Source organism: Scardinius erythrophthalmus (assembly GCF_964197995.2).
Source record: "Scardinius erythrophthalmus genome assembly, contig: HAP1_SCAFFOLD_215, whole genome shotgun sequence".
NCBI lineage: Eukaryota > Metazoa > Chordata > Actinopteri > Cypriniformes > Leuciscidae > Scardinius > Scardinius erythrophthalmus.
The window spans coordinates 43,208-67,599 of NW_028296396.1; the positions used below are offsets into that span (position 1 = coordinate 43,208).

Sequence of the window (24,392 nt, forward strand, 5' to 3'; positions counted from 1 at the left end):
AGGTACGGTGCTGATTGGCTCCTGCAGGCTAATGACTGGCTCATCTTGATTGGTGCATTCGATTCCAGGCACACCTTAAAAGTCCTAATGTCACTTCCTTAGGGAGGGAACATTGTGTTGTTGTGAGGACAGAATTGTTGGTTTTGGTGGCTCTGTATGCGTGATTAGATGAATTTTGACTGTTAAGAGTGATCATTGTTTGTTCTCTGAAACGAATTACAGCTTGTAAGTAGGAAACTGTTAGGTATTTCGACCCTATTGACTGTTACTGACACTGATTTGGATTTCCCTTTTAAAACTGTTTGCTTGAGCTTGTAAATAGTTTGTCTATCATTGTAAATCTTGAAGGTTTGGGAAAGTAAGGAGTTTGACGCCATTATTGTTTATTGTAAACCTTTTAAATCTCTGTTTTGGCTAGGGAGTTAGGTTAATATATTGTACTTTAATTTAATTTTATTTTGGTTAGGTTTTAGGCAAGAGGTTATTTTGGCCAGGTCAACTCCCGAAGAAAAGTTCCCTATTTATTTATTTTGACTCTTGTATTTTTGTTTGGTTTCATTAAACTCTCAAAAGATTCCTCGCTTCCACTCTCTCATTTCATGTTGCGTCCTTTACCCCTAGACAGGGCTGTCATGATTCCTGTCTTGTGTTCCCCTTGTCTTGTGTGGACTTTTGTTATTCCTGTCCTGTGCCATTTTTTTGTAGTCCTTTTGTAGTTTTTCTTGTTTATTAGTCTCCCCAGTTGTTTCTGATTGCCCACACCCCCTTGTTATCTTGTTTAGCTTGTTTGCCTGTGTATTTAAACCTCTGTGCTTCAGTTGTTGTTTGTCGGTCGTTGTAGCTGTTTCCATGTTCCAATCCTGAGTTCCGTGTTCCATTGTTTGCCCTGGATTTCCTGATTGTTTCATTAAAGTAGTGCTTGCATGTGGATTCTCTCTCCACTTTGTTCCTGCCTCAACATTACAGGGGCGTAACAGTGCCTTTGAATAACTAGTCGACATATGTATATCTTCCTTTCCTGGCTAAAATTTTTGAATGAGTTGTAGCTTTACAGTTGCATAACCATCTTTCTGTTAGTAATCTTTTTGAGCAACTTCAATCTGGTGACTCACAAATGTTATGACTTTTATGACATGACTTTTATAGGCGCCTGTTTGGTTGGTTCTGTGGTTCTGATGGTTCTGTATTTGAGTTTCAGAAGAAATTAAGGAATCTAGGAGTTATCTTTGATTCCCCATTAACATTTGACCCTCGTGTACAAAACGTTGTTAAGACTTCTTTTTTTATATATCTCAGAGATATTGCAAAATTGCGCCCCATGCTATTCTTTTCAGCTGCAGAAAAGCGAATTGCTTGGAATTTTTAAAACGCATTTAAAAACTTTGTTAGGTTTGGTTTGGAAAGTTAGGTTATTGTTGATTGTGGTAATCATTGCTGGTTTCTTGTTTATTTAACCCTCTGGGGACCAAAAACGCGCCCGCGCGTTTTGCTCGTTTTTTTTTTTTAGCAATGAAAATAAACACTAAATGCTCTGTTAATTTTGATCTTTCATTTTCGTGTAATACATCAATCGATCCTGTTCAGTTTCTATTTTTTTTCTGTATACTCACAATACAAATAAAGTGTTTTGCTTTTTGACAAATAAAGAAAAATTAACATGATGCGATTTCTGCCTTCTCTCTGTCAGTAAACTCCCATTTGAAACGCGTTCGAAAATGATCTATAACTCCGCGAAAATTCAGTCAAACAGGCAAACAGACCCACAGGCATAAAGTTTGAGATCGCATCTTTTAAATGAAGTAATTTATATAAAAAACAAATATTCTCAGCTTCTGTAATCTGTATAAAAAGAGAGCGACTCCAGTCGAGCTCATTACAAGCCATTCAAAAGTAATTCGACCACTCCCCGGAGAGCGCGTGCTATTCAAACGCAAATTCTGAGAACCATTTCAGTCTGTGAAACGCCCCCACATCAGCTGTAAACAAAGCGCCGCGAGTGAAGCATAATATAGCCTACCTTATGGAGAAAAGATTCCTCAGAACAGTGATGATATGAGGAGCAATATCTCCTGATATGAGGAGCAGATCCCGCTGAGGAGTGAGGTAGGCTGTTTTCTTTTCTCAAGTGTTGATGTGGAATAACGTTATGGAATAACGTTATGCAAACCGCAAAAAGATGAATCGCGTTTCTATAATATGAATCGCGTTTCTGTGAGATGAATGAAGGGTACATATTTGTAAAGACTGTTTAGCCTAAATATGAATCGCGCGTCTGTGTGTGAAAGAATAAACTGCTTTGCTATAGCCTACTGAGATGAGTAAAAATCGACTGGAATATGTTGAAATAAAATGTATTTGTATAAGCAACGTATTAAACTGCAAATTAGCATTTATATGCCCTAATATTTCATAAAAACAACGTTACAGTCAGTCACTTGTTGACTAGATTTGGGTACAGTTTTTAGGCTACTGTAGAATATACTGCCACATCAAATAAGCTTTTGTTTAGCAATTTCTGCTCATATCTAACGTTATATATATATATATATATATATATATATATATATATATATATATATAACTATATATATATAACTATATTATTTATATATATTATATATATATATATATATATATATATATATATATATATATATATTTGCTATATTCAAACTAATGAATACATATGATAAAACGTAGGCCTATAATCTTTTTTCTTTTTCTTTTTTACAAAGAAAGACTACACTTGAAATATTGTTGAAATTGTAATTATTGTAATTGTAACATTTTTAATAAAATAGCAAAACATATTTACAAGATGTAAGCGAAATCTTAAATGGTCAATATAAGTCTTCTTCTAAATATATCTTTTGTCCTTGCATTGTGGCTCAGTCAGTGTCACACCTGAATGAATGGCTAATTATGCAGAGTCATTATGCAGAGTGGGTGGGACATTGTAATCTAAGGTGTAAACTACTCCTCCCCCTCGCATATTGGCTTTCCAAGTGTAGCAGCCCTTCAACTTGGAATAAACAGGCTTGGGAGTGTTTCCATATGGGTGTACTTTAATTCAGACGAGTGTGCAAAGCACCAACACCGTGAAAACTTAAAAGAAAAATAACAAAGGCAATTTAGCCAGATAGGGAATAATCCTTTGACAAATGCACTTTAGCAAGCTAACATCACATTGATAACAGCATAGCAGGCAACAGCCATCATGAAATGAATCTCATTACCATTTACATGAACGTATGAAATGAATTAATATGAAATAGTACATTACAATGAACCACATACCTCGCTCCGCATATCAAAGGGTGCTAGAAAGTGGTTATCCAGGGAAGGCTGCCGCCATTAACTTAACTTGGACGTTGGAGAGCTAGCTAGCAACTTCATAAATTATTCTCAAATTATTACTGCCAAACAAATCAAGCACAGAGTAGTATAACACTTCAAAGAACACTTTAGTTGAAGGTTACAGTAATATTTTCCAATCTCTGACTCTAAACATGCATCGTCTTGTAACGTGCCTTCTCGTGACTTCTTGTGTTTTTATTGAACGAGCGTGAGCGTGCGCGTGAGCGTGGAGAAATTAGTCCCCCCTGCAGATAGCATGATGTCAAAATAAAAGTCACATGAAATAAAAGTATGAAACAGAATAGTCATAATAAAACACTGCTAGTGGTCATCTACACTCCCACCACTCATGTTATGAAGAGTGAAGACAAGGATCAACCTGGCTGAACGGCTCATACTTGAGTCCTATGTCTGTATCAGTGTTTCTAGATATGTGCAGGTGAGTACTACTTAATAACTGAGAGAGAGTAGCCTATGTCATAAGGGGATAAAGGTGTAGACAACTAGACTGATCACTCACTCTCGAGGAGAAGAACTAGTTTCTGAATGGGCCTTTCTATAATCAAAGGTTTGGTGGGGCGATCTCGTTTAACTGACGTCCTTTCTCCTACTAACACCTTGACGCGACGCACTAGTCCATCGCTCTCCTTTGTGGTTTCAACCACTCGTCCCAGGTGCCACTGATTTCTAGGGGTTTCGTCCTTTATAATGACTAAGTCATCTACCTTAAGGTTGCGTCGAGTCGTATGCCACTTTTGACGTGTGGAGATGTTCATGAGATATTCTCTCTTCCACCGGCACCAGAACTGTTCGACGAGGTACTGGACTCTTCGCCACCTTTTAGTTGCATAGACATCTTCCTTCTCAAATTTGCCAGGCGGTGGAAGGGCAATCTTGGACTTCATCAGTATGAGATGGTTTGGAGTTAATGGCTCGAGCGAGGTAGGATCATTTACCCCGTTTACGGTTAATGGACGGCTGTTCACAATGGCCATTGCTTCATAGAACAGAGTTCGAAGGGAAGAGTCGTCGAGTCTGCCTGAGTATTGACAGAGTGTGGCATTTAGGACATTACGGACAGTCCGAATCTGGCGCTCCCAGACGCCGCCAGCGTGACTTGCTGAAGGAGCATTGAAGATGAACTCCCATTGCCTTTCTGCGAGGAAGCTCTCGATTGTTTTGGTGTCACATTGCTTCAGTGCTTCTTTGAACTCATTTTTAGCTCCCACAAAATTGGTTCCTTGATCGCAATGGAGTTGACGAACGGCTCCTCTGAGACTGATGAAGCATCTTAAGGCATTGATAAATGCATCTGTGGATAAGTCCTCAAGCATCTCAATGTGAACAGATCGAGAGGCAAGGCAAGTGAAGATTAAGCCATAGCGCTTTTGCTCTTTGCGGGCTTTCTTAGTGATGAATGGGCCGAAGCAATCGATGCCGCAGTATGTGAAGGGAGCAGAGACTTCTACACGCTCCTTAGGAAGCTCTGCCATGCGTTGTTCTTCTGCAGGCCGTCTGAGTCTTCTGCACTTCACACATCTGTGTATCAGCTTAGCAACTGACTTACTTCCACCGATGACCCAAAACCCATTGGCTCGAAGTTCTGTTAGAGTTTGATTCCGGCCTTGGTGACAGATCCTCTCGTGGCAGTGGGTCATGATCAGCTTGGTAATATGTCCTCCTTTGGGTAGAATCAAAGGGTGTTTGACTTCTAGGCTTAAGGATGACTGATCTAGTCTCCCACCGACACGAAGTGCTCCTCCTTCTAAGATGGGATCCAAGCGAAACAGAGGGCTGGAGTTTTGTAGACTTTTTCCCTTTTGAAGTATCTTCATCTCTTGGGGGAATGCTTCTTCTTGTGCAAGCCTCATTACTGATTCGGCAGCTCTCTCGCGTTCTTCCACACTCACAGGTTTGCCAGGATGGGTTTGCTTTGAATTCAGCCTCTTGATTCTTGCGATGACTTTCAGGAGTTTTGACCAGGAGGAGAACCGATTTAGACGGGTAAGAAAGTCTGACTTAGAAGGTTCAACTTTAGTTGTAAACGCCTGCATTGACCTGACCTCAGGATCACCAACAAGCAAATCAGGAGTGAGGTGAGACTCTGGATGTATTTCTTGTTCCCACAGGAATTTGGGTCCTGGTAGCCAGTTTGTTGAGGAGATGTCTACTGCATTGAGACCTCTCGACGCATGGTCAGCAGGGTTTTCTGTTGTGTCTATGTAGTGCCACTGGCTGGGGCTGGTGTGTTCTCTGATCATTTGCACACGATTGGCAACGAAGACATGGAACCTTCTTGCTTCATTGTTAATATAAGCCAGGACAACTTGGGAGTCAGTCCAGAAAAATTCTGCATGGATCGGCATTTCAAGCTCGTTTCTCAGCATGACACTTGATCTTGCAGCGACCACTGCTGCTGAAAGTTCCAATCTTGGAATACTTGTGAGTTTTGTAGGCGCAACTCTAGCCTTTGCCATCACAAGGCTGCAGTGAACTTCACCATCTTCATTCTTGCTTCTCAGATAGGAACACGAGCCATATCCTATATTGCTGGCATCCGAGAAGTGGTGTAGTTCCCTCGTGACAGTTTTGCAGAAGCCTTGTGGTTGGTAGCATCTCGGTATTGAGACTTCCTTCAGCCTTTGTAGGTCGCTCTTCCATCTCTCCCACCGTGGACTTAAGTCTTCGGGAAGTGGGTCATCCCATCCAATGCCTCGACGGCACAGCTCCTGGAGGATGCACTTTCCAGTTAAGATAAATGGAGCCACGAATCCGACTGGATCGTACAAAGAAGCAATGACGGATAGGATGCCGCGACGTGTAGAGGGCCTGGTCTGTGGGTTTACATTGAAGCTGAAGGTGTCATGTTCAAGGGACCACTGGATACCGAGAGCACGTTCTGTTGGAGCTGCATTTAGGTCCAGATTGAGGGGTTCAGATGTGACTGCTCTCTCAGTTGGGTCCACAGAGTCCAGAACTGACCTTTTGTTTGAATTGAACTTGTGTAGACGCAAACCTCCTCTCTTGCACAACTCTCGTGCTTCAGCGATCAACTTCTTTGCTTCTTCTACGGAGGGGACGCTGATAAGCCCATCATCGACGTAGAAGTTCTTTTCAACAAAGGCTGATGCTGATGGATACTCTTCCTTGTGTTGACGTGCCAAGTACTTCAGACCAAAGTTGGCACATCCCGGTGACGAGGCGGCGCCGAATAGATGGACAGCCATTTGATACTCTTGAGGCTCTGCTTCGAGGTCTCCATCCTCCCACCAGAGAAACCGTAAGTAGTTCCGTAGTTCAGGAGAAACGTAAAACTGATGGAACATTTTCTCGATGTCGCATATGATGGCTACAGCCTCTTTCCTGAAACGACAGAGCACTCCAAGGAGAGAGTTGATCAGGTCAGGACCTGTTAGCAGTGTATCATTTAGTGAGACACCACGGAACTTCGCTGAACAGTCAAAGACGACCCTTAGCTTCTCTGGCTTCTTGGGGTGGAACACCCCATGGTGTGGTATGTACCACGTAGTCTGCTGTCCTGTCACAGGAGAGGCTGGCTCTGCGTCACCTTTCTTTATCATATCTTTCATGAAGGCCTTGTACTGTTCTTTATACCGCTCATTATTTTTCAATCTTTTCTTTAGGTGCTGCAGTCGAACTGTTGCCAGCTTCTTGTTGTCTGGTAGCAGAGGAGGCTCTGTGCTCTTGAACGGGAGGGGCATTTCATAGTGTCCATCTTTCCTTTGAGTTATGTTGTCACTCAGGAGCTGAATGAAGCGAACATCGTCTTGTGACACATACTTGTCTTTGTCTGCATACTTCCTTTCATTGAAGTCTGATTCCAAGACCTTCAGCACGTCAGTGGTTGATGGCGCTGGTATTTCCTTCACTGTCACTCGATGGACGAACCTCTGGTTTCCCTGGCGATCCAGATGTGGATTGGATGAGCCTACGATGCTCCAGCCGAGTTCCGTTCTCTGGGCAAATGGATCATTTTCGCCTCCTGTGACGACTTCCTGGGGGGCTAACGCCAATGGGCAATCACTTCCAATTAGCAGTCCCACCTCACAGTCCTTCAGCAGCGGAAGTTTGTTTGCTAGATGCTTTAAATGAGGCCAGAGCAGCGCTGTTTTGGAAGTCGGGATGTAGGACTTGTCGACCGGGATGAAACCACGAGTGTAGGCTTGGCGTAGCTGAATCTGTTTTTGAGACTGTAGTCCTCGAACTTGTAGACCGTAGACACTTTTGCTTGCTATGGGTGTGTCAACAGATGTCATGGTGCTCAGTTTGAGCTGTACTGGTTTAGTCTCCACGTTCAGCTCTTCGAGTAGGTCTTCCAAGACGAATGTCGAATCACTCTGCGTATCCAGAAGAGCATATGTTATAACTTCTTTCTGTGGTTCATTTGCAGATGACATGAAAACAGGGACGATGCTTGATGTGACAAAGACGTGCCGCGTCACTGCATGGGACGTCACTTTGATCTCCTCCTGACTAGTGCCTTTGTCTGTGGAAGTGGACTGTTTCTCTTTTGCTTCCACAGATCGGTTCTCTCTCTCTTCATGTAGACAGGTGGGGTGACGTCTGCTGCATATGCCACAAGAGTGTCGCGTTTTGCAATCCTTACTGTTATGTCCCTTTCTCAAACATCCGTAGCACAAATTGTTTTCCCTTATGAAGGCCTTCTTATCTTCCAGAGATTTTGCTGCAAAGGTAGGGCACTTTACGACGCCGTGCATCTCATCTTTGCAGATAGGACAAGGTGGCTTTGACTTGGTGCTGAACACTTTCTCTACCTTTTCCGTGGGATTGTTCCTTTTAGTGTTTGTGTGAAGTGCTCTAGCTCTCTTGGGCTGCCTGTCATCTGTGGCCTTGATCAGAAGTGGAGAGGCGACAGGGTTACAGGCTATCCGAGCCTCCTTCTGGATGAACCTTGTGAAACAGGAAAAGCTCGGGTATTCCCCGGATTCGTCCAACCTTTCTGTGACGACTCTGCACCATCTTCGTGTGATCCAGTCTGGTAATTTCTTCAGCAACTTGTGGTTCTCTTCACAGTCGTCCAAGATGGCCAATCCTTTCACATGAGGCATCGCTTCAACGGATCCTTGCAGGAAGTCAGCAAACTCTCGAAGTGCAGCAGGATCACTGGTACCAACCTTAGGCCATTTCATGAGCTTGTCTCTAAAGGCCTTTTGCAGAATGAAGTGGTTTCCGTACCTTTCTTCCAGGACCCTTAAGGCCCCTTGATATGCTTCTTCTGAGTTTCTATAGAAGAATCCCTCTACAGCTTTACGTGCTTCTCCACTCAGATAGTTTTTTAAATAGAACATTTTTTCATGAGCTGGGAGAGGCTGGTGGTCTATGAGGGCCATGAAGGACATCTTCCAGTCTACATACTTTAGGGCTTCGCCAGAGAACTTTGGTAACTCAGGAGCAGGCAGGCGATTCATACTGAGTGAGTTAATGAGTGCTTGGGTAAGGCCATCTTTCTCAGGAGATGCTAGCGCATTGGCGTGTGCTTGTGGAGGCTGGTATGCTTCGGCCTTTGGATTAAGCTGGCCTTTGAATTCAACTGTGAGATTAGTCTCTTTTAGCCAGTCTCTGGAGTCATGTTCAAGGCTCTCGTATGCGTTTACTCTCGCCTCTGCTATTCTTACGTCTGACTCTGCTTGAATTTGCTGTAGTCTTTTCTTTTCCTGACGCATGTTTGCCTCTATCCTTTTAAGAGCTACTTGCTTTTCTTCTTCCAACCTTTTAAGAACTAGCTGCTTCTCTTCTTCTAACTTGCTAAGAACTTCTTCTTGAGCTTGTATTTGATATACTGCCTTAACCTTTTCTTGTTGAGCTGCGAGTTCTGCTCCCGCATCTACATGTTTGCTTGAGCCCTGTGAGTGGGTTGAATTTTCTGCTAGAGAGAGTACAGTATCTGTCCTTGTGTGTCCGAAGATAGATCCATACTCATCCTTCTTAAGTGCCATCCTCACTCGTAGTTTCTCAAGTTCTGGATTGAAGACCTCTACAGTTTCTAGCCGCATCTCTATTATTTCGCTGATCTCTGCAGTGAGTGCTATACAAGCATCCATTTTCGGAACAATGTCTGGGGTGGCATTGTGGTTGCGTTGAATGGGCTCATAACATTCACTTACTGCACTGTGTCGAATTTGGATTTCTTCTCTGATTTTATTTAGTTCATCTTGAGAACAGAATGATTTTAGTGCGGTCCTAACCTTTCCTGCCACTTCTTTCCAAGAGCCATAAGCTCTCATGAATTCTTTCTTGTGTTTAATGGCTTCCTGTTTGTGCATCTCTAATCCCTTTTCTGTAAATGTTCTTTCACGTGAACTAGACCTGACTGGCTGTGGGTTATCTGTTTTCATGGGTGGGTCGTGTGTGCTAGCTACTTCTTCTCCATTAAGTGACATTTTGTTGAAGTTGTGTTGCTGTTGGGTTATATTGAACTACTGAACTATAGTTTAATTACTGAAATATAGCTTAATAACTCAACAAATACTTAATATCAACATGCACTGGGCGATTATCATCAACAAAAAATGTAGGCTAAGACACAAACAGCTTAGCAATGAATGCTATCATATGGATCTACCCATGAATGAATTTACATTTAACAGGTTCAATTAGTTCAATAGTTTTTTTTTATTATTATTTTTTTTTATCAAATTACCCTTCTGTATCTTTAAATTCACCTTTCAAATGTATGATTAAATCAGAGCATCAAACATGTACAGTATACTGTTTATAAAGGTGACTTCAGTCCATTACATAAATATCACTGTTCGCAATCAGAGTCCCTGTGATTTTATGCAGCAATCAGCATAAACGAAATAGACCGATCTTGCCTGGGTGCCGGTTGAAGTGAGGGCGTTTGAACAGAAGGTGGCAGTCTTGTACACAAAATGGCGGATGGCAGTCCTTCTAACGTCGAGTTGAGTTTCACTCCACATCGAGCGACGAGTTTTCACTGTAGCAGCCCTTCAACTTGGAATAAACAGGCTTGGGAGTGTTTCCATACGGGTGTACTTTAATTCAGACGAGTGTGCAAAGCACCAACACCGTGAAAACTTAAAGGAAAAATAACAAAGGCAATTTAGCCAGATAGGGAATAATCCTTTGACAAATGCACTTTAGCAAGCTAACATCACATTGATAACAGCATAGCAGGCAACAGCCATCATGAAATGAATCTCATTACCATTTACATGAACGTATGAAATGAATTAATATGAAATAGTACATTACAATGAACCACATACCTCGCTCCGCATATCAAAGGGTGCTAGAAAGTGGTGATCCAGGGAAGGCTGCCGCCATTAACTTAACTTGGACGTTGGAGAGCTAGCTAGCAACTTCATAAATTATTCTCAAATTATTACTGCCAAACAAATCAAGCACAGAGTAGTATAACACTTCAAAGAACACTTTAGTTGAAGGTTACAGTAATATTTTCCAATCTCTGACTCTAAACATGCATCGTCTTGTAACGTGCCTTCTCGTGACTTCTTGTGTTTTTATTGAACGAGCGTGAGCGTGCGCGTGAGCGTGGATAAATTAGTCCCCCCTGCAGATAGCATGATGTCAAAATAAAAGTCACATGAAATAAAAGTATGAAACAGAATAGTCATAATAAAACACTGCTAGTGGTCATCTACACCAAGCAAAACCTGTTTTACACCATTTAAATCAATGTATTTTTTTTTGTGAACGATAAAGAGACTATTTTCACATAATTTTGAAGCTAGAACTCAAAGGGACAACATCCATTAGTCAAAAGTCTTGTGGACACATATTTAATATGTGTTTTGTGGTCTTAATTCAGCAACTTTCATTAAATTTTTTTCCAATAACCACGCATAAACATTATTCTCTTAAAAATACAAACATCTACATACACGTTGCTCGCATATTATGGTAGCCCTGTTTGTGCAATATAGAGTGAATTTACACCTTTGCCATTAACATGTTTATAAATAACTGAAAAAAGCACAAATGTCAGAGCATGTCAGAACATCTCAAGGACCCCAAAAACAGCTTGGTCCCCAGAGGGTTAATCCACCTATGCTTTTTTGTTTGATATATTTTGTATTTTGTTTATTAGCCTACTTTACTTGTATTGTCTTATACTGTGAGTGCTTTGAGAAGCTCCTTTAAAGGCACTATAGAAAATAAAGTTATTGTTATTATCGGGCCGTGTTTTCTCTGGCTGGCTGCAGTTTCGCTCCGAGCGGGAGACTGAAAACCCGAAGTAGAGCTCGAGTGACCAGTGTTTCGGTTAGTCACTCACAACTTGTTTCAGTTTGAACTGTTTTCATCATTGTAGAAGGAATAAGTTGAAACATAAGTTGCTGTGTATTAAATACCATTCTGTGATCTGATTTTTAATCAAAAAACAAAAACGCTTCAGTGCGTCCGCGCTGGTAATAATCTTATGTAGTTTGATCTATTTTTTTCTAAGTGTAATGGTCTTTAATATTTCTTATGCTGTTATTCTTGATTTATTGAATGACAGAAAAGTGTGGAATTTTACACTAAATCCTTTTATTGGAAACATGAACAATACCGATACTCACGGTCAAAAACATTAATAATCTAAATGAAGTAAGATTCATACATGATAAAAAAGCATAAAGAGAAACACACTATAGTGATTACACAGTTTTACATAAATTCATTAAGCGTTTACTTTCATTATCGCACATCCATCTATAAAATGATCGCCTGATTACTTCAGTCACACGTCATCATGGCACTCCTGTCAATCATTCAAGGCTCCTCCCACAAAGAGATGCATAAAGGCTGTAATATTTACTGTGTCCAAACCACTACAGCCTCTTCATGTTAGGCTGAATAAGAAAGAAAGAAAGTGAAAACTTTAATACTGAAATATTTAAATAAAAGCATCAACAACATTTGTCATAAGGAAAGGCTAATAGATTGGGTTTTGTCTCTATCTAGTGGGTATTCTTACTTACTGGAAGATTTTCATACAGAGACGAGTCCAGTTCAGGTTTACAATCATCAAGTTGAGCAGCCTTTATGAATGAAGACAAAGTAAAAACAGGAGTGTGTTATTTAAATTCCCATATTCTTAGTCAATATAGATATGTTCACACTGACATTGAGCGTTTAATTCCTTTTGGCTAAAAGTGAAGAGAGTTTAGTCTTCTGTAGGAAACACTTACCGTTACATTCTCATACACAGGATCACTCAATTCAACATCATTAGCGTTGCGTCTGTCATGATCAGGTCTGGGATGATTCATCTTTGCCATTAAAGAAAAAACAGAATAAAGAGAAAATAAATAATGTCTATAAACAACTCACTAGAAAAAGTCACTAATTCAGACTTTCACTTTTAGTTAAAAATTAATTTAGTAAACTACTGAACACCAAATGATTTTTTTCTCACCTGAGATTCCTGTGTGTCATTTCTCTTTTTCATCCTCCTGGTTCCCCTTTAAAGACAATGATTTGAAACAATTACAACCAATCAGAACCTATTTGATGATTAATACACAGATATGATTTTAACTAATGATATTTCTCTTTGAATGTGATGAAATCTGGTCTATCTTCAGGATTTACTGCAGTAATGAGCTTCAGATTTCAATATTCAATATCTAACTGAGTAGCTGTCAGTGTGGAAAGATAGGATGGGAAATTTTGCTTTAGTTCACGTTCATCATGACGTCTCACTGAATACACAACTTTCTAACTCAGTCATTCATTCACACACACGAGAGAGTACCACAGACACACATCTTACCACATCACTACCATTGAAATGATCACTGCAGCTCCACAAACCCCTCCAATGGATATGTATAATATCACCAGACGTCCTGCAACTGAGACAAAAGAGTAAAACGTCTGAACAGATTCATTTGAGTCACTATAGAAAGAGTAATGTAAGTATATGAGCCGCTCTACCTTTAACAGTGACAGTTACAGCGTCTGATCTCTGAGATCCATGTTGATTGTGAGCCTGACAGTAGAAGCGTCCACTCTGTAGTGCACTGAAACTCTGTCCAGATCCAACAGCTGAGGTTTCATTCTCCTTAAACCAGCTGAAGTTCAGAGCAGGAGGGTTTGAGTCACTGATGCAGTTCAGAGTCACTGAATCTTCCTCCACTATTACACCAGATCCACTTATCAACACTGAGACGTTCCTGGGAGGGTCTAATAACAATCACCAAATTATTTAAGACCTCTGACACATTTTTAAAATGACTAATATGAGCCAAATGAATCAAAACAGAATTAGCATCTTATGTTTTATAATAAACTTACACATGACGTTTAAAGTCACATTATCAGAGTATTTCTCTCCATAATCATTGATAGACTTGCACTTGTATGTTTTACTGTCATCAGAGCTGATCTTTGAGATGCTGAAGATTCTTCCAGATCCTACAATCGTTCCTCCTTTAATCCAGCTGATTTCTGCAGGAGGGTTTGAGTCACTGATGCAGTTCAGAGTCACTGAATCTCCCTCCACTATTACACCAGATGGACTGATCAAAACGGAGACGTTCTTTGGAGGGTCTAAAAAGGACAAAAATTAAAACCTCAAATCATCTAATTCAAACATGATCTCCTAATATTAAAAAGAATAAATGAATCTGCACTCACACATGACATTGAGCTGAACAGCAGGAGAGATGTGAGTGTGTCCGTCTACAGCACATCTATATCTGCCTGAATCCTCTCTTCTGACTGACTGCAGCAGGAGTTCATTGTTTCTGTCTCTTCTCTCAGTTAATGGCTGTGAGTTTCTGTACCAGATGAATGTTGCTCTGTCAGTCAGAGCGCAGCTGCTTTTACATCTCAGAGTGACTGAATCTCCCTCTGTCACTCTCTCAGGAGACTCCACCTGAAGATCTGAACACAACACACACACACATTATATCTAGTGCTGCTGTCATACACTGATTATTATTCAACATAATGCACAGAAGAAGAGATAAACCTCATCAAAGTCACCTGTGACAGTAAGAGTCACTCCAGGTTTACCAAAATATTTTCCACCAGGTTTATCAGTGATGAATCTGAAATAGTACATGTGTTCATCCTTCAGTGTCACATGACTCAGTCTGATGTTGCAGTTCTGCTGTTTATCTCCCAGATACTGAAGCCTCTGACTGTATTCAGGGTCCTCAGACAGATCTGGAGGCTCAACACCCTCTTGGAATGGGCCTTTGGTCCAGAACACTTTCTCGATCTGATATCCAGTAGGGTATGTATAAGTGCATCTCATTATCACTGTTGAGTCCTTTAGTGCACAGATGTGTGAAGGACTGTAACTCACTCTCCAATCATCACTAGAAACCCCTGAAACACAGAATTCATCAAACTGTAAATGTTGTTCTCTTACGAGAGGTCTCTCGTACTGCGTAAGATATCTTACGCTAGGGGAAAATCCTTTTCCGCGAGATATTGAAGCCAAAAATTATCCTTAATTTTGTAATAATGCAAAACGCGTTGCAGCAGCAATGCAGACATAGGCGAGACAGCTCGCGCGCCTATTGGCTGCTCTGCGGCAACTGCAGCAGCCTATCGAGCGAGGCCTGGCCACTTCAGTGACTCGTCCCGCTGAAGGTGCTCTCTTTCAGACGGCGCAGCTTCTTATCCAGCTCCAGCGATGCGTGTGCTTCGCTTGAAGGATGAAAAATCAGATAATAGCTGCCTGCGAGCGATATTTATAGGCCTAGACCACGCCCATTTCGGCGGGACGTGACGCAGCGGGCGCGAAGTGCCCTGATTGGGTCTGACGTCACGTCCCGCCGAAATGGGCGTGGTCTAGGCCTATAAATATCGCTCGCAGGCAGCTATTATCTGATTTTTCATCCTTCAAGCGAAGCACACGCATCGCTGGAGCTGGATAAGAAGCTGCGCCGTCTGAAAGAGAGCACCTTCAGCGGGACGAGTCACTGAAGTCGCTGGCCGCGCCGCCTTCCTTGCCTTCCTGCTGCGCTATCCGGTGTTATATCCTTTCTCTGCTACTGTGTTTATGTATGTGTGTGTGCTCGCCGCCGCGACACACACTCCCATTGCACTAAAAGAGCTGGGCGTCTTTTTCAAGACGCCCCTTTTCCTGATCACGCAGCTCTCGCGCTCGCTGACGGCGACTGCCCTCACTGCGAGCTAGTTACTGCCTATGGTGACTCTGAGGACTCACCTGGCATCCTTCTCCGAGACTGCTCCTCCGCCAGCATGTTGACGCTCTCTGTTTCTATGGCAACTTCTCGCTCGTTCAGTTCCAGTAAATGTGACTGTTCCAGTGTATCCTGCAGTAAACAAGTCGGTTCTGTCACCCGCTTGCCTGCACACAAACGCCGTTTTTACGGCTACCCAGATAAATCCCATAAGCATGAATTTTTCTGGTGTCCCGGCCACGGCCGATGGTGCTTTATGTGTAGAAAGAATGCCCACTGCCCAGTGCCCATCTCTACACACAAGCACAGCCCGTCACACAGGGCTTGCGCACATGAATCGACTCAGATCGATTGCGCTTCAAACATGGTGAATGTGCCCACTACCCAGTGCCCACTAACACCACGTTATGCATGTCTCACGGTTTCTGTAAAAACAAAACCAACGTGCACTCGCTTCACTCAAGCGAACGATGCTTTCGGTGTGATATGTGCCCGCTGTCCCGCGCCCACATTCACACATAGACATGACAGTTCCTACGGGAACCGCCCAGCCCTCCCCCTCGCGGTTGACCACCGCAGAGGAGTCGAGCGCGGGCAATCTGCCCGCTGTTATCAGCGCGCCCCATGCCTCAAATGTCACGAGCGCCATGCTTGTGTTACAGCACGCCGAAGCTTCTCCATCGCTGAGCGAGCGGAGCGCGCTTCGTATTCAACCCCTAGCTATCCATGCAGACGCATGGGCAAAGCTACCCGGGGTTTCGAAGTGGGTGCTGAACATTATAGAAAGAGGCTATTCGCTGCAGTTTCGCCGACGCCCTCGCCGCTATGTGGCGCGCGTCGAGACCACGGCAAAAACAGAAGTAGCACATCTACTTCGAGCCGAAGTGACGAAACTATTGAGCAAAGGGGCCATAGAGCCTCTCTCTCAAGTTCAGAGCGAAGGAGGGCTATACAGCAGATACTTCCTGGTACCGAAAAAAGACGGGGGTCTCAGACCCATACTAGATCTAAGGCAACTGAACAAAGTGCTTGTGAAGCGACAGTTCAGGATGCTCACGACCAGGCAAATCCTTGTGCAGATTCGCCAAGGAGATTGGTTTGTGTCAATAGATCTGAAAGACGCGTATTTTCAAATACAGATAGCGTCACGTCACAGGCGATATTTGAGATTCGCCTTCGAGGGCCAGGAATATCAGTACACAGTCCTGCCGTTCGGCTTGTCCCTGGCACCCCGTACATTTACGAAGTGCATGGATGCGGCGCTCGCACCCCTCAGAATGAGAGGCATGCGAGTGCTAAACTATTTGGACGATTGGCTGATTCTAGCGCAATCTCGCGCAGTGCTCATAGAACACACGACCATTTTACTCGATCACCTCGAGGATTTGGGTCTGAGTGTCAATTGGGCGAAGAGCTCTCTGTCACCCAGTCAGAAAATATCTTTCCTGGGCACAGAACTGGACTCACTATCCATGATAGCGCGACTATCACAACAGCGCGCGGTAGACATTCGACGCACAGCGAACTCTTTTCGCTGCGGCACGTCTGTCCCGCTCAAGAGATTTCAGAAGATGCTAGGTCTCATGGCCTCAGCATCGTCAGTGCTCCAGCTGGGCCTGCTCCGCATGCGCCCGCTGCAGTTTTGGCTGAAAGCGCGAGTCCCACGCGAAGCGTGGGCACCCGGTTTGCTTCGCCTCAGGGTCAATCAGAAGTGCGTCACAGCTCTGAAACCCTGGAAAGCGAACGACTGGTACCAATCAGGTGTAAGCCTGGGGACTTCCTCGAGGGTGAAAGTGGTGTCCACGGACGCGTCCACCTCGGGATGGGGAGCGCTGCTCGAGGGCAGACCGTTCTTTGGCCAATGGTCAGAACGGGAGAAGCTCCTGCACATAAACTGCCTCGAAAGGCTGGCAGTAGACAACGCGCTGACGCGTTTTTGTCCCCAAATAAAAGGTCACCACGTCTTGGTCCGTTCGGACAACATGTCTGTGGTGTCCTACATAAATCGCCAGGGCGGCATCAGATCCGAGAAACTGTACAGGCTGGCAGAACGCCTCCTGGTATGGGCTCAGTGCAACCTGCGCTCGCTCAGAGCAGCGCACGTGCCAGGGATCTTGAATATAGGACTGGACAGACTGTCCAGGAACAATGTTCCGGCAGGCGAGTGGTCTCTACACCCACAGACAGTCCATCTGCTGTGGAAGAAATTTGGCAGAGCGGAAGTGGACCTGTTTGCGTCTCAAGAAAACGCTCACTGTCAAGAATTTTTCTCCAAGAGCAGGAGCGTGCTGGCCCATGTGTGGCCCCGCCGCCCGCTCTATGCTTTTCCCCCCGTCTCTCTCCTGCCTCAGGTGATAGAACGGATCAGGGAAGAAGGATGCTCAGTACTGCTGGTAGCACCGTTCTGGAAAAACCAACCTTGGTTCCCAGTCGTGATGCAGTTAGCAAGTACTGCCCCGTGGCCAGTACCAATGAGGAGAGATCTCCTCTCACAGGCCCGCGGCTCGATCTGGCATCCTCACCCGGAACTATGGTCCCTTCATGTCTGGGCCATCAACGGGTACATGTTGGACTCCCTAAAGGAGTATTAAACACGATCACGCAGGCTAGAGCTCCGTCTACAAGACGACTCTATTCTTCGAAATGGTCGGTGTTTTCGGGCTGGTGCACAGCCCGTGGTGTGTCACCCACAAACTGTGGTGTGACGGAGGTGCTTTTCCTTCCTACAAGAGCTGTTGGATGGGGGCAGGGCCCCCTCCACGCTCAAAGTTTATGTGGCGGCTATAGCAGCGTTCTCAGAAACAACGCTTGGTCAGTCAATAGGAAGGAACGATTTAGTCATCCGCTTCCTTAGAGGGGCTAAGAGACTGAATCCTCCCAGACCTCCCTCAGTCCCCGTATGGGACCTTTCTACGGTTCTGGAAGCCATGAAAGGTGCGCCATTTGAGCCTTTACAGTCAATCGATTTGAAACACCTGTCTTTCAAGAAGGTGTTTTTGCTGGCTCTCGCTTCAGTGAAGCGCATAGGGGATCTGCACGCGCTCTCTGTGAGCGCGGCGTGCATGGAGTTTGGGCCCAATGACTCAAAAGTTATACTCAAACCTAAGCACGGTTATGTTCCAAAATCCCTCAACACACCGTTTAGGGCGCAGGTTATCTCCCTGTCAGCCCTACCGGTCCCTGATGAGGAAAAAGACGCGAGCCTCCTTTGCCCAGTCAGGGCATTACGAGCTTATGTGTCTCGCTCGTCTGTTTTCAGACAGACGGAGCAGCTTTTTGTTTTCGTTTAGCGGACGTTCTAAGGGACTAGCCGCGTCGAAACAGAGCCTATCCAGATGGATAGTTGATGCTATAGCGCTGGCATACGCCTCCAAGGGCATGCAGTGCCCATTGGGTGTCAGAGCGCACTCCACGAGAGCTATGGCCTCTTCGTGGGCCTGGTCAAGTGGGATTGCCTTGCAAGATATTTGTATGGCGGCAGGCTGAGCCTCCCCGTCTACATTTATAAGGTTTTATAACCTAGAGGTTCCCGCCCTGCAGGCCAGGCTGCTGTCGGTCTAAGTTTACCAGTATTATCTGACCTGATGCGATCAGCTCAGAATGCTGCGTCTGCTGAGCACAGCTCAATGTTCGACAGTATAAAGCTGGGCAAACTGTGTAAGACCCACATTTCCCCATCAGTTCAGGCCGTACCCCGCCCTGTCTGTATGATGAAATTCGCGTCCCATCGACGCTGCTATATGTGGAAGAGTGAGGCTGCACCCCTCCCTCTTCCCGGACTCCCTGTGAGTTCCCTGAGTGATTGTGCACTATATGTACCCCGGACTTTCACCCTTGGGTCTTTGGTGTCAGATCTCAGCATGCACGGCGTTTTGCATTGGGTCCCCTAGCGTAAGATATCTTACGCAGTACGAGAGACCTCTCGTAAGAGAACGTACTCGGTTACTAACGTAACCTCGGTTCTCTCTAGAAGAGGGAACGAGTACTGCGTATCTTGCCGTGCATACACACGCTCTGGTTGCTTCGATGATGAAAAACCAGATAATAGCTGCCTGCGAGCGATATTTATAGGCCTAGACCACGCCCATTTCGGCGGGACGTGACGCAGCGGGCGCGAAGTGCCCTGATTGGGTCTGACGTCACGCCAGGCCTCGCTCGATAGGCTGCTGCAGTTGCCGCAGAGCAGCCAATAGGCGCGCGAGCTGTCTCGCCTATGTCTGCATTGCTGCTGCAACGCGTTTTGCATTATTACAAAATTAAGGATAATTTTTGGCTTCAATATCTCGCGGAAAAGGATTTTCCCCTAGCGTAAGATATCTTACGCAGTACTCGTTCCCTCTTCTAGAGAGAACCGAGGTTACGTTAGTAACCGAGTACGTTTTATCTGTTATATTGGGCCATGAAAACATGACAATACTTTATTACTATTTGAAAACAGCGACTCATTACAGGAAATATAAGATAAATGTGAATAAATAATCTCAGTGTGAATTACTTTAAGACAGAGGAGTGAAGAGAGAACCAAGAAATCAGCCAAAAACAACAAGCTGCACAATTACAGTTTTTCTGAATTGCTAAAACACATTTCTTGAAACCATCACTCACTTTCTCAAAACCTTAAACACAAAAGCAAATGTTCAAAACTCATTCAGAGAATCTCTGACTCTTCTGGCAAAATCAAACAATGCTTTCAGATCTTACACACATCAGTCAATATTAGAAACACTACAGATCATTCGTTAGACACTACATGACAAATGGAGAACACAGAATCCAAAGCATGCAGTTACAGGAGAAATATTTATTTATTGTAAGAAAGTAAACAAATTTTGCAATTATGTAATAAAGTAGTACTGACACCTGACAGTGGTGAGTGAATAAATACTGTATGCACTGCAAGTACTGTATAGTATTGTACTGAATATTGTATAGTATGGAATGTCTGTATATTCAGCATTTGCATACTGTGAAATACAGTGACCAACTGCAGAAGCCCAAAAGGTTACAGTAAAAAACTGTAAATGAAAAGCATGTTACTGTAAAGTACAGTCAGAAGAGTTGAGCAACTGCAGAATCAAGGTCAGTGAGAGAGATTTATTCTGCTTCAGCTTCACGTCTTCATGTCGGTCCGGCCGGAGAATATCATCTCTGCAGGAGAAGAGGAAAACCCTGAAGCAGATCCAGCCTTGACCACATTCTCCACACCTTCCTCTTCCTCCTCGTTCATCACCTCTTTCACACACTCTTCCTCCTCTTATACTCACACTCTTCCTCCTCTTATACACACACTCTTCCTCCTCTAACTCACACTCTTCCTCCTCTTATAATCATACTCTTCCTCCTCTTATGCTCACACTCTTCCTCCTCTTATACTCATACTCTTCCTCCTCTTACACTCATACTCTTCCTCCTCTTATACTCATACTCTTCCTCCTCTTATACTCATACTCTTCCTCCTCTAACTTACATTCTTCCTCCTCTTATACACACACTCTTCCTCCGCTTATACTCACACTCTTCCTCCTCTTATACACACATTCTTCCTCCTCTTATACTTACACTCTTCCTCCTCTTATACTCATACTCTTCCTCCTCTAACTCATACTCTTCCTCCTCTTCTACTCATACTCTTCCTTCTCTTATACTCACACTCTTCCTCCTCTTACACTCACACTCTTCCTTTAACTCACACTCTTCCTCCTCTTATACACACTCTTCCTCCTCTTCTACTCATACTCTTCTCATTCACAGTTCAACTCAACACTCTCCCCACCCTCATCCGGAATGCAGAATCCCTGACAACATTCAAAAAACAGCTGAAAGCCGTTATAGTAGTATTCCGTGAGCACTTACCTTCATAAAAAAAAAAAAAAATTAAAAAATTTTTTTTCCCTTTAAAACCTCACTTATCGTGCTTATGCTACTCTGAATAATGCCTGAACCTCGTATTCTGAGCACTTCTTGCGTTGTTGTTGTTTTTTGCCTCTTCATGATGACTCGCTTAATTTTAGTCCTAATTTGTAAGTCGCTTTGATAAAAGCTAAATGACTAAATGTAAATGTAAATGTCTTCTACTAATACTCTTACTCCTCTTCTACTCATACTCTTCCTCCTCTTATACACACACTCTTCCTCTTATACACACACCCTTCCTCCTCTTATACACACTCTTCCTCCTCTTATACTCACACTCTTCCTCCTCTTCTACTCATACTCTTCCTCCTATTACACTCACACTATTGCTTTAACTCACACTCTTACTCCTATTATACTCATACTCTTCCTCCTCTTATACACACACCCTTCCTCCTCTTATACACACACCCTTCCTCCTCTTATACACACTCTTCCTCCTCTTATTCTCACACTCTTCCTCCTCTTCTACTCATACTCTTCCTCCTCTTCTACTCATACTCTTCCTCCTCTTATACACACACTCTTCCTCCTCTTATGCACACACTCTTCCTCCTCTTATACTCACACTCTTCCTCCTCTTATACACACACTCTTCCTCCTCTTATGCACACACTCTTCCTCCTCTTATACTCACACTCTTCCTCCTCTCCCTCTTATATTATTTCCATCCATTATTGCAACTTTCAACATTCAATGCAACATTTTGAGTAAATCTAGGCACTTTAAACTGTCTTGTATTTTGTACAGTTGGTTTGGTCTCATCACTAGAAATAACTTTGAACAATGTTGAGTCGTTGTGTGTATGACAACTGTGTTGTAGTTGTGTTTAACTTTTGCCTGCCTGTGTTTAGTGTTTTGAAACATAAGTGCATCACAGTGAGAAATGTGTTTTAATGAGTGAGAATGGCAATATAAATATTTAACATATACACATTCACTTCCGAGAACAAGAGCAAAAGATATTCACGATCTAGTGCTAGAGCAGGGCTGTGAACTGTCACACTTTCAGCCTGAGACTCTAATCGACACGTTTCACACACTCTCAACTGAAGAAAACACATGCAAATAGAAAAACACCCGCAAATTAAGAAAACATCTTCAGCTGCAACTGTTGCGTGTTTCTGTATTTGGTTGTGCTGTGAGTATTTGGAGCACAGATGTGTTGTGAAACTGATGAAGATGTTTTCTACGGAGCCCCCCTAGGCCCACTTTGGCAAAAAAAAATTATTATAACTATCTTGTGGCCTCAAGATAGTAACTCGTGGCCTCAAGATAGTAACTGGTGGCCTCAAGATAGTATCTCGTGGCCTCAAGATAGTAACTCGTGGCCTCAAGATAGTAACTCGTGGCCTCAAGATAGTATCTCGTGGCCTCAAGATAGTAACTCGTGGCCTCAAGATAGTAACTCGTGGCCTCAAGATAGTAACTCGTGGCCTCAAGATAGTAACTCGTGGCCTCAAGATAGTAACTCGTGGCCTCAAGATAGTATCTTGTGGCCTCAAGATACTAACTTGTGGCCTCAAGATAGTAACTCGTGGCCTCAAGATACTAACTCGTGGCCAGGAGAAAGTAAGTTTTTTCAAGGCGAACGTTCCTTTTAATGTTTCCATGGCGACGCGTCACGCGATACACCGCAGCCACAATAATACTGTATGACAGATGTGTCGCTTTTATTTCGCTTTTCCTTTTTTATTCAAAATATTCACAAACTTGCTTACCATGTCATCAACTAGCCCCTGAGAGTACGGCACCACATTTAGAATGTTAAGTGCTGCCAGATTCAAACTGTGCTTTCGCGCATTGGCTGGCGCTGAGCCAGAGTCGGACGCGTTCAGCGCTGTCATCACAACTAAGCAGTTTTTTCAACTTCATAATGTTTATTTTTGGTTCCAGATATTTAAATACACATAAGCACGAGTAAAACAATACATTTGGAGTTTGTAAAACACACTGATGTCTGTGAAGCAGCAATAACAATCTATTCAAATATAATTTGCCGACATGTGTTATTCATATTAGACAAACATAGTGCAAGACAAGGAACTATAAAGTTTACTCTATTCTTCTCAGTTCACCGGCCACTTTCTTGCATTTATTTCGGGAGAAACTGATGAATTTACGTACTGTAAATCCGACTGACAGGACAACATTGCAGCGCCCATCTCATGTTATAGATCTATTTATAAAGGTTTTTAAACGAGCCAGAGTCGGACGCGTTCAGCGCTGTCATCACAACTAAGCAGTTTTTCAACTTCATAATGTTTATTTTTGGTTTCAGATATTTAAATACACATAAGCACGAGTAAAACAATACATTTTGAGTTTGTAAAACACACTGATGTCTGTGGAAGCAGCAATAACAATCTATTCAAATATAATTTGCCGACATGTGTTATTCATATTAGACAAACATAGTGCAAGACAAGGAACTATAAAGTTTAACTGTTACTCTATTCTTCTCAGTTCACCGGCCACTTTCTTGCATTTATTTCGGGAGAAACTGATGAATTCACGTGCTGTAAATCCGACGGACAACATTGCAGCGCCCATCATGTTATTATAGATCAAGATTTATAAAGGTTTTTAAACGACTAAACACACTCACTTACACGTATGTGAGAATCGGAATATCAGATAGGCTAGTTGATGACATGGTAAGCAAGTTTGTGAATATTTTGAATAAAAAAGGAAAAGCGAAATAAAAGCGACACATCTGTCATACAGTATTATTGTGGCTGCGGTCAATCGCGTGACGCGTCGCCATGGAAACATTAACATGGAAACGTTCGCCTTGAAAAAACTCACTTTCTCGTGGCCACGAGTTACTATCTTGAGGCCACGAGATATACTATCTTGAGGCCACGAGTTACTATCTTGAGGCCACGAGTTAGTATCTTGAGGCCACGAGATACTATCTTGAGGCCACGAGATACTATCTTGAGGCCACGA

General features: G+C 43.3%; 1 protein-coding gene across 1 annotated transcript in view; it reads right to left on the reverse strand.

The window, feature by feature from the left end:
• Positions 1–11,890: 11,890 nt before the first annotated feature.
• The window catches only part of LOC308686367 (B-cell receptor CD22-like), a 37,362-nt gene continuing 24,860 nt past the window's right edge, over positions 11,891–24,392 (reverse strand). Inside the window, exons 4-10 of the mRNA XM_081394779.1 lie at positions 13,663–13,917; positions 13,303–13,551; positions 13,139–13,220; positions 12,782–12,827; positions 12,555–12,635; positions 12,345–12,404; positions 11,891–12,215 (exon numbers count right to left, since the gene is read on the reverse strand). Coding sequence (XP_081250905.1) covers positions 12,195–12,215; positions 12,345–12,404; positions 12,555–12,635; positions 12,782–12,827; positions 13,139–13,220; positions 13,303–13,551; positions 13,663–13,917 — 794 coding nt within the window. The 3' untranslated portion in view covers positions 11,891–12,194. The remainder of the gene's footprint in view (positions 12,216–12,344; positions 12,405–12,554; positions 12,636–12,781; positions 12,828–13,138; positions 13,221–13,302; positions 13,552–13,662; positions 13,918–24,392) is intronic.